General features: G+C 32.1%; 1 protein-coding gene across 2 annotated transcripts in view; it reads left to right on the top strand.

Annotated features, from left to right (window-relative positions):
• The window catches only part of RIMS2 (regulating synaptic membrane exocytosis 2), a 581950-nt gene that overhangs the window by 344062 nt on the left and 221240 nt on the right, over positions 1-16648 (top strand). For both annotated transcript variants that reach the window (XM_064588000.1, XM_064588001.1), the window contains exons 16-18: positions 4155-4223; positions 10292-10448; positions 12172-12288. In XM_064588000.1, the coding sequence (XP_064444070.1) occupies positions 4155-4223; positions 10292-10448; positions 12172-12288 (343 nt within the window). The remainder of the gene's footprint in view (positions 1-4154; positions 4224-10291; positions 10449-12171; positions 12289-16648) is intronic.

The raw sequence follows: 16648 nt of genomic DNA, 5'->3' as shown, positions 1-16648 counted from the left end.
TTCTCTCAATCATTGATAGATCAAGCAAACAAAAATTTAGGAGAGATACAAAAGAATCAAACCATACAATTAATGAGTTTAATCTCATGGTCAAAAAAAGAACTCTGCATCTAATAGTTAATGAATTTATATTCCTGTTATATCCATGAAACATTTGTAAGGATTATTAATATATTATTTAATAATTCATTTTCTGACAAAGTTCAAAGACTTGAAGACTTGACAAATATAGGCTGTTTCCTTCAACACCAGTGTTACTATGTCAATTTTTAAAAAAAATTGATAAATCATACCCATATATTTCAAAATTTTTAAAAATAGACATTTTTACTCTAATGAACATTTCCTTCCAATATTTATTCTCTCTGCAATTATCATGTATTATTCAGACAATGGTGTCTTAGATTTAATGATGTATAGTAAATATCTTATAGACCCAAGAAGAAAATACCTAGACCTGAACTTTAAATAATACAATGCCTATAAATATTTGAGTAATGCAGGAAAGTACTCAGAGGGGGAATGCTTATGTTAGTAAAGATTAGAAGGCTGAAAATTTTGACATATTCATCTAATTTAAGAGTTTAGGAAAAATAAATAAATTTAAAGTAGAAAGAAAGAAATCATAACTGTAAGAGTAGAAATTAATAAAGTAAGAAACAAATTTCTAGTGGATAAGATTATGGAGCCTAAAAGTTAACCATTTGAAATGAATGGCAAAATAAATCTTGTGGTGAAATTTACTGACAGGATAAAAAGAAGGTACAGGATTCAAATGGACACATAAAAGACACATCAGAAAATAAATACATAATACGATAAAATTATGAACATTGTAGCAAACACTGAAAACGAACAAAGTGAACAAATTCCTGTGAAAAATATAACTTACTAAACCTTGAGTCAATAGGTCATTCAATGTCTACTGAAAATAGAAATTAGTAATTTAAAATATTTCCATGAAGGAAACACCAGATCGTGGTAGTTTTATAGATGAGTTCCATCAAAATTTCAAACAACAGATTTTTTTTTTACAGTCCTACACAAATTTAACCAGAGAATAAAAAGACTAATTCTCAAGTTTTTATTATGCCAGTATAGCCTTGATCCTACATCAAAAGGTTAGTGAAAGAAAGGAAATTTTTAACACGTCAGAATCACTTGTAAAAAAAAAAATGTAAAAATCCTTAATGAAATATCACTGAATTTAAGAGACCTTCCTCAATCTGATAAAATGTAACATCAGCAGATATCATTTTTAATGGTAAAATACTAGAAAATTTCTATTTAAAATCAGAATTTAAAAAGGAATGTAAAATTTAACTGCTTCTTTCCAACATTGTGATTATCAGCATAGAAAGACAAGAAAAAGAAAGAAGAAAGACTTTAGGATTAGAAACATTGTCTATGGAGAAAAATCCAAATTGAACCATATAAAATTTATTAGAAGTAAAAAGAGAGAGCCTTTAACAAGGTGGTTGGTTAACATTATTTTACAATAAAGTATTTCCATATATGAGCAATTAGATTAGTAATCAGAATTTTAACAGTATTTCTTATAGCAGTGGAAATGATAAGATACAAAGGATAAATCCAACAAATGTGGGAAATTTTAATGAGCGAAGTTAAATTTCACAGAAATTTAAATGGAGAATGCCTAGCTCTTGGCTGGTAAAACAATGCTGTACTACATGCCAACGCTCCCTAAATTGATGTATTGATTCATTACAGTTCATATCAAAATTCCAGTAGGATGTTTTGTGCAATTTAATAACCTGAATCTAAAGGAAGAGCAAAGAGGAAAGATTTGAGATATGAGGGAATTTGCTTTTTGATATTTAACAATATAATAACAAAGACAGTGAGTTATTGGTTTATGGATAAATGGCCAGTACAAGGAAAAAGAAATAGATCCTAGCAGATAGGATACATTTATTTATGACTGAGGTGACATCACAGATCATTGGGGGAAGTGGAAATATTAAATAATGCCAAAATATGTGTTATACATATGGAAAAAGCGAAGTTGCATCCATATCTCAAACCGTACATAAACTCACTTCAAGATAGAAAAGGATGTAAATGCTAAAAACAAATTTTTTTTTAAATTTCAGAAAAAAATATGAGAATATCTGTCCATTCATAAGCTTAGGAACAATTTCTTAAACAAGACACCGAAAACACTACTTTTAAAAGAGAAGATTGATGCATTCAATGACATTAAATTAAGTACTTGAATTCATCAGGATGTTAAATGACAAGTTCCAAGTAGAGATAACATAATTGCAATATATTAAATCTCTGTAGAATTACTAGCAAAATAGATTGACTTCTATCAGGAACATAATAAGATTTGGAAGGAAGCAGCATTTACAGATCACATATACCCATCCACCCCCAACTCTATGCACAAACCCACACAAGACCACTCACAAAGGCCGATAAAATGAACTTCATTTTTTGCTGTTGTCATTCTTATTTTACACCAGAGGCAGATCTGATTCTTGACCAATACCAAAAGCATATAATCTTTAGGCCCTAGTATATGTGGCACATTAAACTATCATTACCCTGTCCTTGAGCATTTGCATTTACAAAGTGAAATCATGTTACAAGATGAGTAGCAATTCTTATTATGTCTCTCTTCAACAGCTTCTATCTGTGGTATCCTTTTTTTCCCCAAATCCATTTTGAATGTATACACTAATTCTGTAAATCATTTTGTGCTCAGTCTTTTGGGATATTGTGTGGTAATTGTAGTTTCCATATCAGTTGGGGCTGTAAGAGTCTATGATTTGATTGAGTTTAAATTTTTTAAAGGCTTTGGAAGAAAAATAGCAGTGAACCCATTCAGTGGGACCACATGATCAAAACAGATCAGTGTCTTTTATGTAACCATTAAAAGGAGGAAAACAAGAGTTCCTGGCAACAGACTCTTCCCCTTCCCAAGAGGGCAGGGGTAAATACAAACAAAAAGAGAAAAAAATGTATAGAGTATTTCTCAGAGGAAGTTGGAAATATTGGAAGGCATTTCTAGAACATTTAATTATTGCTACTTTAGACACCTTGTAAAACGTGAACTCTCAGTATTTTATATACGTTACAGGAAAGCATTTATTTTCTGATAATTGAATTTGGTCTATTTAATGAATAATGTATGGTGTAAGTAGACAGACAAAAGAAGTCATTTCTTGAAATAGCAACACTGTTTTCATTGATCATTAAGCATTTTCTGATTGTAAGGAAGGAAAAAATACTGTAATAAGGGATTCTATTGTATAAGATGTGCCTATTTTTGAGACACACGTAGGAGAAAAAATATATTAAAAAACAAATTATAACATGTTTATTTATATATGTAATATATTTCATAATTAAATGTGAAGACAATCTGCTGTAACCATCAATTCAGTGCTATTTTTGCCATAGCATGATAAACATTTTAAAATTTTGTTATAGAGGTCTTTAATTATGTTAATTATTACTGCTCTGTTAAATTTAGGCTAATTTCTTAGAAAATATAACAATTGTGTGTAATCAATACACAATTTAGATGTATTAATAAGTTTGTGGATGATTTCTCATTTTCTTTTCAAAGCAATGGAGGAACAGCTAAACTAATACTAAAAAGTAGATGGTTTAAGATCTCTTAAATTATACTTCTCCATGAGTGTGAAAAATGAAGAATTGGGTACATTTAATTTATTAGTCATGCATATTAGAAAAAGGCACATGAATGCTCTTGAAATAACATATTGTCTTGCTTTGAAATTTATATAGACTTAAATACCTTTGTCTAAAAGCATCTGAAACTGACTTAACATAGCTATTTTTAACTTAGCTTTTTGTTCAATAGATTTTATCAATCAGCATCAAATCACATACATATATTATTTAATATTATTTCAAGCTTTAAGGCATTTAGGAAATTTATTTTATCCATTTTAAGAATAATTTATTTTAAGAATAATATCTTCACATTATGAAATATGTGTAAAAATAAGCATGAGCTTATAATGACTTTCCTTCTCTCTCTATTTTTTATTCTCAAGTATTTCATTCAGATTTCTTTCGTTTGTTTTTCAGGTTGATGAGGAGTTTTCTTTTTCCTTATTAATCAGCAATTTTAATTATTGCTATTGTTTGCTTCATAGGGTCAAAAAGAATAAGTGATAGTGAAGTCTCTGACTATGACTGTGATGATGGAATTGGTATAGTATCAGGTAAGAATTTCAGAATTATTTTATAGTAATAAGGAAGGGTTATTCATCATTATCTACCAATAAACAGATTAAATAATAAATAAAATGAGAAAGAAATAACTTGCCTCTTTATCCACCCCCCCCCAAAAAAAACAACCTTATGGCAGTTTAACCTCTTGAATAATTCCAGTTGCTGGAACTCTTGTATCAATTATTAAACTGAATATTCTACTGAAATATGTCAGATAAGTGAATACTTCTAAGTTTTCTATTTTTAAACTACTAAATAATAAGGACTTCACCATAAATTTGAAGTTATTGTATAGTTGAAACTTCTTTATACTGCATAACAGTGTGAAAAAAAATAAAATCTTTTTGACGTCACCAACATACCCAAATATGTCAAATATTTGCACTTTTTGAAATTTTTTTCATTGTCATGATTATATATCAGGCACAGCTTTATTTTCAAATTATGGTATTGTAGTTTAAATTTTGCCTGATTTATGGTTGGAAATTTATCTGATGATTTAAAAAATATGAAGATGATTTCAAATCCTCGAAATCTGTTACTATTAGAAAGCTGAAGCATCACCATATTCTTTTTTTTTCATATTCTTTTTATCAACCTGAAAATCAGGATTATGGTATTGTGGTTTTTGAAATGTTATCTTTTCATAGGCTCATAACTTTAATAAATTACATTTACATAACTATCATGATAACTAAGACTTAAACGTTAATTCTATTAAAAAATACTTTTCTATGTTTTCTTTTTTTTAATGTCCTTTTTGTTTTAAGCTCCATCATTAACAGTAGTTTCAATAGAGACTAAATGCTTCAATCAATAGTTTGTCAAGTAATTTGACTGTCCACTGAACCAAATAATCCTATATTCTCTGTGAAATTGCTCCTAAGGCATTTCGAATGTGAATTGCATATATTCATATACACAGTACCTTCTTACCCCCCATGTTAACTAGCATTTTAAACAACTAACCTAAGTCTAGACACCAGCAAATCTGTTAGTACTTTCTTCCCCATATGCCGAGATTCGTTTCCAATTGCACATTACATATCTGTCAAATTCAAAGTATCTGTTACAACCGTTCAAAACCCTTTTAACCTGAACTATCAGCCTTCTCTCAATAATGAGCAGTTTCAGCTGCTTTATTTCATTTTTCCAAGTTTACAAGGCAGATGTCTTGAAAATTAACTATGCCAGAGGGAGTATTTCCCATGTGCTTACTTACTTCATTTATTCTGATAATTCAAGTCAGAGGTACTTTTTTATATTTGCATTGCTAATGTTATTCTTCCAAGGAAATAGAAACTTTGATTGATATTGAAATTTAGGGTTCTCAGGGAAGCGACTGCTGGCATGAGTTTTGTGCCCCAGGGGTATACTGAGTAGGGAAAGAATGGTGTTGTACACCAACTATTCTTTTTTTTTTTTTTATTGTGTTAATCACCATACATTGCATCATTAGTTTTTGATGTAGTGTTCCATGATTCATTGTTTGCTTATAACACCCAGTGCTCCATTCAATATGTGCCCTCTTTAATACCCATCACCAGGCTAACCTATCCCCCCTCCCTCCTCCCCTCTAGACCAACTATTCTTTGAACCAGTTGACTCACCCCACAATGCTAATAAATGGAATATATATATAAAATATGAGATTATAGCCACTTAGAATGTTAGTGTTATTTTCTACTCTGACCTGAAACAATATACAAATACATGTAAATAATTTATTTTCCATTGGGAAGGTAGAGTGACGTTTTAATAATTAACTCTTAAATGTCACATATAATATTCTGATTTCCTAAGTTAATTACCTAAATTCAATACTCATATTTTATCACTTTGGAGTAGCTCTTTATATTATTAATAATGAATATTTTCTTAAAACTCTTTCTTTTCAGTTTTCATGAGACTGCATTATTTGAATTTTCTTCTTGTAGTAACTCTTCCTCCTTTTCTCAATAGTCTCCTTTAAACTCCATAGTCATATCTCTTTTCTCTCTATATATTCCCTTACCTTGGATTTCAATGATGCTCCTTTTATAAATGCCTCTCAAAACTTTATTGACAGTCCTAATGCCTTTCCCAAGATTCTTTTCCACATGTGTAACTGTTTGCCTATGAGACTGAAAATACTGTTACCTCCTCGTCTCCAAACTGGTAAACCTCCTAAACTTCTCTCTTTGTAGTATACTTTTTTCCCCCCAAAGATCTAACATTTGACACTTGACACACACACACACACACACAGAGAGAGAGAGAGAGAGAGAGAGAGCACAAGCAGGGGGAGGGGCAGAAGGAGAGGGAGAAGCAGGCTTCCCACTCAGCAGGGAGCCCAATGTGGGGCTCGATCCCAGGACCCTGGGATCATGACCTGAGCCGAAGGCAGATGCTTAACCAACTGAGCCACCCAGGCACCTCTTTGTAGTATACTTTTAACTTCCTGGTGGGCTAATCAAATGTTAAGAGTCATTTATTTCTTCCCTTTTTTTGCTTTTGTATCTGATCACAAATTGTTGGTTCATACTAGAAGGTCCCCAGACTCCATTGTTGGACTTTTTTGCTGTCTACATTCACTACTCTAGTGATTGCATCTCTTTAAAGTCCCATGCCTTCATATGCTAAACTTCCCACATGTCCAGTCAAAACCACTTATTTGTATTCTAAATTTTTATTTTCTACTGACCACTTGACATCTGTGCTTGGAAATGTAGCCGTTATCTTCAGCTTAACATGTCTAAAACTGAACTCCTGATCTTTCCCACCAAACCAAGTTACTGATGGTAACTCCATTCTTTTACTTGAATTAAAATTTTACATTTGTTCTTCTCCTACTCTTCCTCCTATGTCCAACATCAAATCTTAGACAAAATTGTCCCAGTGCCTCTACCTTCAAAATATGTCCAGAATCTGATTATTTTCCATGTCTCCATTGCTGTCGTCCTGGTTCATCTCTTGCCTGACTTACTGCCTTTCTCCTTTCAGTCTGTTCTCAGCATGGCAACTGAAGAGATCCTGTTTAAAGAAGATAACTCCATAAGGGCGAAGCTTTTTGTTTGTTTTGCTCACTGTAGCTCATAGAATAACATGCTCATACAGTCATAAATACTTGTTGAATGAAAGATTGTGTAGTCTGTTGCTACTACCAGTTGTCATACTCCAAAGTTGTACCGCTAGCTATATGTGGCTATTTATATTTAAATTGATTTAAAATAAATACGTTAAAAATTCAGTTTCTCATTAACACTAGCAAGATTTCAAGTGCTCAATAGTCATGTGTGTCTAGTGGCTACCATATTGGACAGTGCTGATAGAGAACATTTTTATCATTTTAGAGAGTTCTGTTGGACAATCTGTTCTATGTTTTATAAGAGCAATTAATCTTGCTGCAACCTCTCTAACCTTTAGGTTGAATTGTATACTGCTGTCAGCTTCATCTTCCTAAATTATTACTTTGATCATGAAAGATGTAGTCTTAGAGCACAGTGAGAGCATTGAGAGTGAGATAGAATTTGCTTTAAATCCCGGATCTTGTATTTGACAATTAAAATTTCTTAGCAAATTTCTTAATGTAAATTTCAGTTTCCTTAAATATAAAATGGGGCTAATATTTTTTTAAAGATTTTAGTTATTTATTTGTCAGAGAGAGAGAGGACAAGCTGGGGGAACGGCAGGCAGAGGGAGAAGCAGCCTCCCCGCTGAGCAGGGAGCCTGATGCACGACTCTATCCCAGGACCCTGGGATCATGATCTGAGCTGAAGGCAGATGCTTAACCGACTGAGCCACCCAGGTGCTCCAAAATGGGGATAACATTATCTTCTTTGCAGAGTTGGTTCTTTCACATCGTTTATAGATTCCTGAAAAAACCTTGTGCTCTGCAAAATCATGGACTAAAAACAACAGGGCATCTGGGAATACCAGTTGGATCAGACCATTCAAAACTCATGTAGCTTTGTAATCAAAACACTAAAAATAAAAGTACAAGCACAATTTTTAAAAGTCATGTTAACTTTTAAGCAATAAAAGTAGTAAATGTGGGATTTAAAAATAAAATGAAGGTATCTAGATGGAAGGAGTATGTCTAGATGGAAAGGAGGACAAGTCTACACAGTTATGGTGTCAAGGGAAATATTCACACAGCCAGGAAGAACCCATGCAAGAAATACTTCTAAGATGGAGTTTTTTTTGGCCAAAGTGAGCCAAAAGGAAGAACATGGGATGAATGAGCATCATATTTAGTTCTGTATTTCTCTAGCTTTCTGCATCCAACTGTGTTAATGTTCTTTGCTTTCAGTTGCTTTTATTGGTAGATAGAGTGGACACTGTTGACGCTCCCCCAGCCTCTTTAGTTCAGCTGGTTTACACATCGCCAGTGAATGTTGGCTGCTAACAACTCACAGCTGCCCCATGTTCCGGAGAATTGGCCTTAGACAAACAGAAAACAATCTCACCCCCTTCCCACTGGCAGTCTTCAGTCATGACTGGCTGACATTGGACCCTTACTTCAAAATCAGAGCAGCTCTGGTACAATTCACAGGCCAGTGGAATCAAGCTGACATCACATTCTTACTTAGTTTCTTCGCGTGCCCTGTTCTAATTCCTTTCTCTTGAGACCTCTCCTTCAGTCGTTTCTGTGCACTCAAATCTTTCTCCTGCTGCATTCCTTGGGAACCTAACTTCAGATAATACTGCAAAATGTGAACATGCTGGGAAAAATCACACATGAACCAATACTTCTGAGTTATTTCTGAGACAAATGTTGTAGCAGAACACTTTGTACAGTACTAGCAGAGGTCCTGGCACATAGTAAAAGTCAATAGCAGCCATGATGAACATGCTGAAGATAATGGTGGTGGGGCAAACACCAGTTCCTGCCCAGAAATGTTCAGGTTTTTTCCATTACAAGCCTCATGATGTTTTAGATATACACAACGTGGGTCAAACTTACTGTTTAGTTCCCTACCGCTGCCCCCCATTGAACTGCGGTTTTTCTAGCAACTTTGAATTCCTTCTACTTTTCTCTCCATCAGTCAAATATCTATTGCTTCCTAAGATTCGTTTGAGTTCTATCACTTCTAATACACTTTTTCTAAGTATGTCAAATCATTGAGCTGTTTTCTTCCTCCAAACTGTCGTGTTTTTATTCTCAGGCATCTCTTGTATCTCAGCCCTGTCAATCACTATAAGAAAAACAGTTTACATAGGTACTTCAGATGGTATTCCAAATACTTTCTAATATGTTTATCTCTTAAAGAAATAACCATAGGGCGCCTGGGTGGCTCAGTTGGTTAAGCATCTGCCTTTGGCTCAGGTCATGATCTCAGGGTCCTGGGATCGAGTCCCTCATCGGGCTCCCTGCTCAATGGGGAGGCTGCTTCTCCCTCTTCCTGCTGCTCCCCCTGCTGTGCTCTCTCTCTGTCAAATAAATAAAATCTTAAAAAAAAAAAATAACCATAGACTTTTAGGAATTTTTGTGAAGTTCATAATTCTGAATATTTATAATTGTTGCAAAGTGATTAAAGCTCTTCTAGTTTATTGAAGAGATGAAAATGTTTTTAGAGTAAACTTGCCTCTTTTAGTGAGGATAACTAACTGTATATAAAAGTTTTAGCTTAGGGGCGCCTGGGTGGCTCAGTCATTAAGTGTCTGCCTTCGGCTCAGGTCATGATCCCAGGGTCCTGGGATCGAGCCCTGCGTCGGGCTCCCTGCTCAGCGGGAAGCCTGCTTCTCCCTCTCCCACTCCCCCTACTTGTGTTCCCTCTCTCGCTGTCTCTCTCTCTGTCAAATAAATAAATAAAAATCTTAAAAAAAAAAAAAGTTTTAGCCTAACTAGCACAGTGCCTTGGACATAGTAGCTATCTAAATATTTGTCATTCATTTTTAATTTAAGTGTTCACAAAATATTATTTTATGATGGTATCATGTTTTACTCATTATGCTTTACATTTAAAATGTTCAGAGGCTTTCAATTTCACTAACATTTAGTTTTTTCACTGAAGTACAAAATGCCAAAGGACTTAGTGAGTAGATGACTGCACTCTTCATCTTTGCACCTCTCTAGATTATCGACACGATGGTCGAGATCTTCAAAGCTCAACCTTATCAGTGCCAGAACAAGTAATGTCATCAAACCATTGTTCACCATCAGGATCTCCTCACCGAGTAGATGTTATAGGAAGGACTAGATCATGGTCACCCAGTGTCCCTCCTCCACAAAGGTAGGATACCATACACGTTTTATTTGTAGGATGCTATTAAAAGCCTATTTATCACAAAGAATTCAATAATTTCTAAAGGTAATAAATTCTTGTGGGGGAAAGTGACTTAAGAAAAAACAGATATGTTCTTCCACAACCTAAATATTGAGAGTAATATGAAATATGGACTACTTTGTAACTTCGGTTGATGTATGTTTCTTTTATGTGAGAGTTCAAAATCATAAAGAAGACCCAGCTTTCAGATATGCTGAACTGAGCGTATCTAGTTAGAGCCAACGAACTATACTCTTGAATGGTATAGGTATTGATAATTTAAGAAATAGGAGAAAATAAACATCTGATGGGGTTTTAAAGTTAGGAGAAATCATGCAAAGAATAAAAAAAAAAAGGACAGGCAGAGGGAAGAGTGACTCAGAAAATCTACAGCTCTAAGTCTTATGCCTCGTAGAAAACTCTCATCAATCCAGTTAAGTACAGAAAGCTTACAGGAGTAAGAGCCATGGAAATAATATATTTACTAACAAGAAATATTGATAGAATTCACATTTTATATACTTGCAAAGTTTAAGAAAATTTGAACTCTTAGAATGATAGTTTTATAATGCCTATTTTGAATGAATAATTGATTTATTTTTAGATTTAGACTTTTTCCTTATGATTTTAATTTTATACATGGTACTGGGCTTTCTAAGAGAACTTAAGATTTGTTATATTTATGAATTTAATTTATTTAGTGTATAAAGATGTAAGTACTAGAAAGTGTTTACTTAATTTAGACAATTAAAGTAATTAAAAATATATTAAGTTTATAAAAATTTAAAATGATTGATTAACTAAGTTTGTAAATGGGACTAAAATTATTAAAAGTCTTCTGAAAAGTAATTGTTCAAATATGGTAGACCTATCAATAGAATAATATTTTTAATCTGAAATTTAAATTTAAGAAAGAACTAGATTTTGGATTTTAACTTTAATAAATTAAGCCATTTCTTATTTTTAAAAAAAGGACATTGAACATTATATCAAAAACCAATGATGTACTATAGCTTGGCTAATTGAATTTAAATAAAAAAATTTAAAAAAAAAGGATGCTCGACTTTTACCAGGGAAAGAATATTGGAACACACCTAAAAAAAATAGGCAAAGTTTTAGAATAGATTCAGCTGTGCCTAACAGAAAGCAATAGCAAAAGCTATGTAGAGGCTTATTCTATCATGAAAAAGAAATGTGTAAGTTGTCAGTCCAGGCCAAGATTGGTAGCTTAAAATAAATCATCATTGATCATTTATAAAGACTTCAATTTAGATTTTAAAAAACAGATCATAATCATGTCCTAAAACAAGATACACCAATATTATCTATAAGCAACATGCTAAACTCATTTTCTCCACACAAATTTATTCCTTCTCCTGTATTGCGTATAAAAATCACTTTTGGAAACCTGGGTGTCATCCATTAATAATTTTGATAATCCTTATCTCCACCCCCATTGATACCATGTTTATGTTTATCTCTGTTATAGCAGCAATCTCCAACTTCACTGTCAGCCTCCAGTTGAAATGTATCCCATTAGCCCGAGATGCAATTAGTTAAAACAAAAAACTTGGGACTTCGCATTACACTGATTTTTACCTTTTTCTACATTCTTTATTAATAAACCTCCTTTTTAGTGTAGTGCATGATTATGGTTTATTAAAATATTTAATGGATTTTGCTATTGCAGTCGGAATGTGGAACAGGGGCTTCGAGGGACACGCTCTACTGCTGGACATTATAATACAATTAGCCGAATGGATAGACATCGTGTCATGGATGACCGTTACTCTCCAGATAGAGACAGGTAAATAGGATTAAATACTATTAGACCTTATTATAATCGCTGCCTTCAGGACGAAGGTATTACCATAAAATATTTTCATCCAGAACTTGGATATTTGTTAATCTTAGCTTCTAACACCATTTCCTTTACAATGCCTACATTTGTTCTTATGACCCCCGTGTAAAAAAATAAAACAAACAAGAACAACCTTTTCTTTGGTTTAAAAAAAATCATCTTGCTTTTGCAGTTTTGGTCCTTTGTTAAATCAAACAGTTAAGCTAGTGAGTTTGCACATGAGGCTATAAGGATAATTATAACGAAAATAGACATTTTATTATTTTCATTTATCATAACCAATCATTACATATAAATATACTTCATGAGACAATAGATTTAAGGTCTTTTATATTCATCAGGGAAACCAGTGTGACTTTATATATAAAAGTATTGACGCAAGTCTGGTTTGTTTAGGAAACAGACACAAAAACTGATTCATGAAGAGGTTTTTCCTCATGGCTTTCAGTAAACCTTTTAAGCATCTTAAAGAATTATGCTTATTGGTTTCTGTATTTGGAGGAATTCTCCAAGTTTGCTCCATTAAATGTGACATACTTGGAAATAACATATGTTTCAATGCATTAATCACACTAATTACTACTAATTTGTTTTTAAGTTAAACAAATTAATTAACCCTTGAATTCATGGTTTAGTTCTATATAAAATGAAAAATGCTATGGTATTTCCCCCACACTATCAAATAGGTTTGAGATAAGGATTCGCAAAGAAAGCTGTTATGATAAAGTATTTTGATATGATAAAGAATATTATGATAAAGTAACAAGGGAATGCAGAAGTCTCTTTGTATGAGACCTAAACCAATTTTAATAAGAACATCTTAAATCAACTGACTTGAGAAGTTCCCAATGTTCATCATTGTCAATATTTGTAAACTTAATTGTTTTCATCTAAATCTAAGGTTATACTCAATTCAGGCTTATAATTTCATTGTGTTAAGTAAACTTTTCCAAAAGAAAAGGTAGGGAACATCTATCCTAATCTTCAATAGTGTCAAACAAGTATTAGCTTTTGTATCTGAGATCTAAGAAGAAATAGAAGTTATTAAATTAGTATCTTTATTAATTGTTAAATAAAAGTTAATGTGGTATTTTTTTTTATTTGCTTAACTTTTTCATAGTGATCTGTGTCTTTAGTGGTAATTATAGGTGTGGTACCTAAAGAAATTGTATCACATCAAGTATGATACTAGTGAAAGAAAAATAACTGTATGGGCACGATCAGGAGTTGGAAGAAGTCATATTAGGGTGGGTGAATAGGTACTTTCATTAAACATTATAGAATTCTAATAAGTTTGATCATCTCTGGAAATTTTATTTATATAGTGATTCATAAACTCCTTGTTCTTTGAAAGTTCCTTAAGGCAATGAGGAAAGAAAAAAGTCTGAAATGACTTTAAATCCTTCAAGTTTGCATAAAATTTTTCTTTAGATGAGAAATGGACTTGATATTTTCTCTGAAGACAATATGGTCTAAATCTTGCAGAGAGGAATAGAATAAAATTAACCTCTACAATTATATTCACAAACAAAAATAGTCACTATCATGCAAACACATAATAATTTATGAGTATTTTAAGACAAATGGCCATAGCATTAATGATAAAAGACTTGCTGTTAAATCCTTGGTATATAGCTATTATGGTCATAACTGCTATGTCATTATATTTTTTCTTGTTTATAACTTTATGAATCATTTAGTTTGACAAAAATGTTCAAGTAATTCAGAAGTTTTGGAGGAATTTGACCCCTGGGGCTTCATCACTTTTTTGGAGTGCTGTAGATTACCAAATCATAATTACTGGGGTTTCATCACTTTTTTAGAGTGCTGTAGATTATCAAATCATAGTTACCCCTAATTGTGAGCTGTTCTACATTTTTTTAAATAACTAAAATAGAATTTCTTTTAAATAAGACTATAAAACTATTTCTAATATTATATTTAGGTTATCTGTGTAAACATTACTTATTAACATGAGGGATCAAAAATCAAGAAGTACAATAGTATCCATGTTAGGTAGTCTATCAAATTATTAAACAATGGGTTCTTAATTTCTGTTTTATGCTTTATATTCTAAATATTTTAAAAGATTTTCAATAATAGAATGCATGTGAAGACATCATAATTTTTATGCACTCTTTAGAAGGTAATAATTCTCTAGAACTCTTACAGTGAATTTTCATGATAGTGTTTTATATAGTCAATCAATAATACTGTTGATTAAAAAGCCTAAAAGAGAATTTCCTTTGAGATAGTAAGTAAAATGTAGGCATTTTGAGTGGTACATTAACTATTCTTGTCAGTAATAAATGGTGCACTGGACCAGAAGAGTATTTTATTGAATATACTCTTTTTTTTGTAGGATTTGGAACCAAATGGCATTGCATTTTAATGTAGGCTTTTTATTACTTGCTAGCTGTGTTTCTTTGGGAAAATTAATGTCTTTGACACTTGATTTCCTTATCTATAAAATTAGAACATTAGTACCAACTTTGTAAGGTTGTGGGGCAGATTAAATGGCACAGCACCTCCAGTTGCATAGTACGTGCTCAGAAAATGTGCCTTACTCTTAACATTTTAAAAGATCTTGTGGCTTACAAATAATTGACATCTTAATGTGCTTATTAACTAAGCAGAAAAAAAAGAAATCAGTTAATACAGGTATTTTTTTTAAAAAAAGCTTTGTAGAGAGTGTAGAGCATGAGTTGGACCTTGAAAAATGGACATGCTTATTTAGGCAAGAACAAAAGCATAAGTACAGAGGCAAAACATACATATATATCAGAAAGACTCAGTATGAAGGATGAAGGACTTGGGACATATTGGAAAGTTGTGCATGAAGATAATAGCTTTTACATTGGCTACATTGGGTGAGAAATGATGCTCTTTGGCATTAATTTATAGTGCCTGGCTAAACCTAAGTGGTATAAGAAGGAGATAATAGTATTCGGATTCCCTTTTTCTTGCAGGTAATGTTAAAAAGAATTATATATCAAAATTTGACTGGATCTTTATATCTCTGCACATCTCACTCTGTTATCATTAGTCAAAATCCTATTCTGTTTTGAAAAGAAAATAGGTTCTTTGTAAGTAATTCAGAAACTTGGATGCAGGGCTGTTAGCCAAATGAAGAATTATAACAGACATCGTTCATCTTCCTCTCCATCCCCCATACTTTTTAGATCATTGTTTCTCTGGTAAATCATGGTAACTATGACTAGGAACATAATTTTCCTGGGGCAACCTATGTGGCTTTAGTATTAGAAACCATTTCAAGAGCTTATTTGTTTACATGAGTTAATTTACTATTAGAGTAAATATAGAGTACTAGATAATATTTCTGTAACATGTCAGAGATATCATGCAGTACTCATTTTTATGTCTATCCTGGAGGCCAAAATATATTGGGTACCTTTAATTCTATGCAGTATACCTTTAGCATAATAAGAAAAAAAAAGTACAATTAACACTGGCCTAAGATACATCACTTCATAGGCTTTTTTTGTGTGTGCATTCAATTAATACATTTATATTCTAAAAAGAAAAATGTCATATTATATGGATCTCTAGGATACCTCACACACTTATGCCATTTCTTACTCTTTATCAGCCAACCAGCTGTAAGGAAGTGTCAAAATTACCCATAACTATTTACAGTCTTCTTGGTCCTTTTAGTTATCAACAATGAGGGGAACACATCTCTGCAAGTTTGAAAATACAGAGAAAGTAAATTAAAAGCAATACATTTTATTACATTTCAGGAATATATTTTAACATAGTTAAATCATACTTAGAATGTTTTAGGAACTATAAAGTAGCAAAACATTAACAATATTGAAGACAGAACAGAAAGTTTTGCATTAAGTTGAGATTGTTGGAAACTTTGCTTTCAAAAACTATAGGTTATTTAAGGATGAGATATTTTATTTCTTCTTTTTGCAGTCCTTTTTGTCTGGTGGTTTCTAAAAGGAGACATTCAGATTCATCTGATATAATGGAAGGATAATTCATTATAAATACAGTTTTGTTCTGTCTTTAAAGATTACATTCCTTAATAAGAATCAGAGTGTCTAGAAATTAGATCAGTAATCCAGTTCAATTATTTGAATAGTGAAATTTGTCATTATGATTTTTGAATCTATAACTTCTTTTTTTCACTCTTTAAAATTTAGTAATTCTTTTAGTTTTCTATTTTTTTTACAATGAATTACTGCTCTGCTCAATTTTAAAAAATTTTCAAAGAGATTGGATAAATTGCAATTTTTAACACAATTTTTTAACTCATTATGTATATTGGCGACAGTAT

Source organism: Mirounga angustirostris, unplaced genomic scaffold (genome assembly GCF_029215605.1).
Source record: "Mirounga angustirostris isolate CCGP_5_RB_7025 unplaced genomic scaffold, mMirAng1.0.hap1 SCAF_4, whole genome shotgun sequence".
Taxonomy (NCBI): Eukaryota; Metazoa; Chordata; class Mammalia; order Carnivora; family Phocidae; genus Mirounga; species Mirounga angustirostris.
The sequence above is the reverse complement of the archived record's forward strand: the minus strand, read 5'-3'. Positions and strand labels throughout refer to the sequence as shown.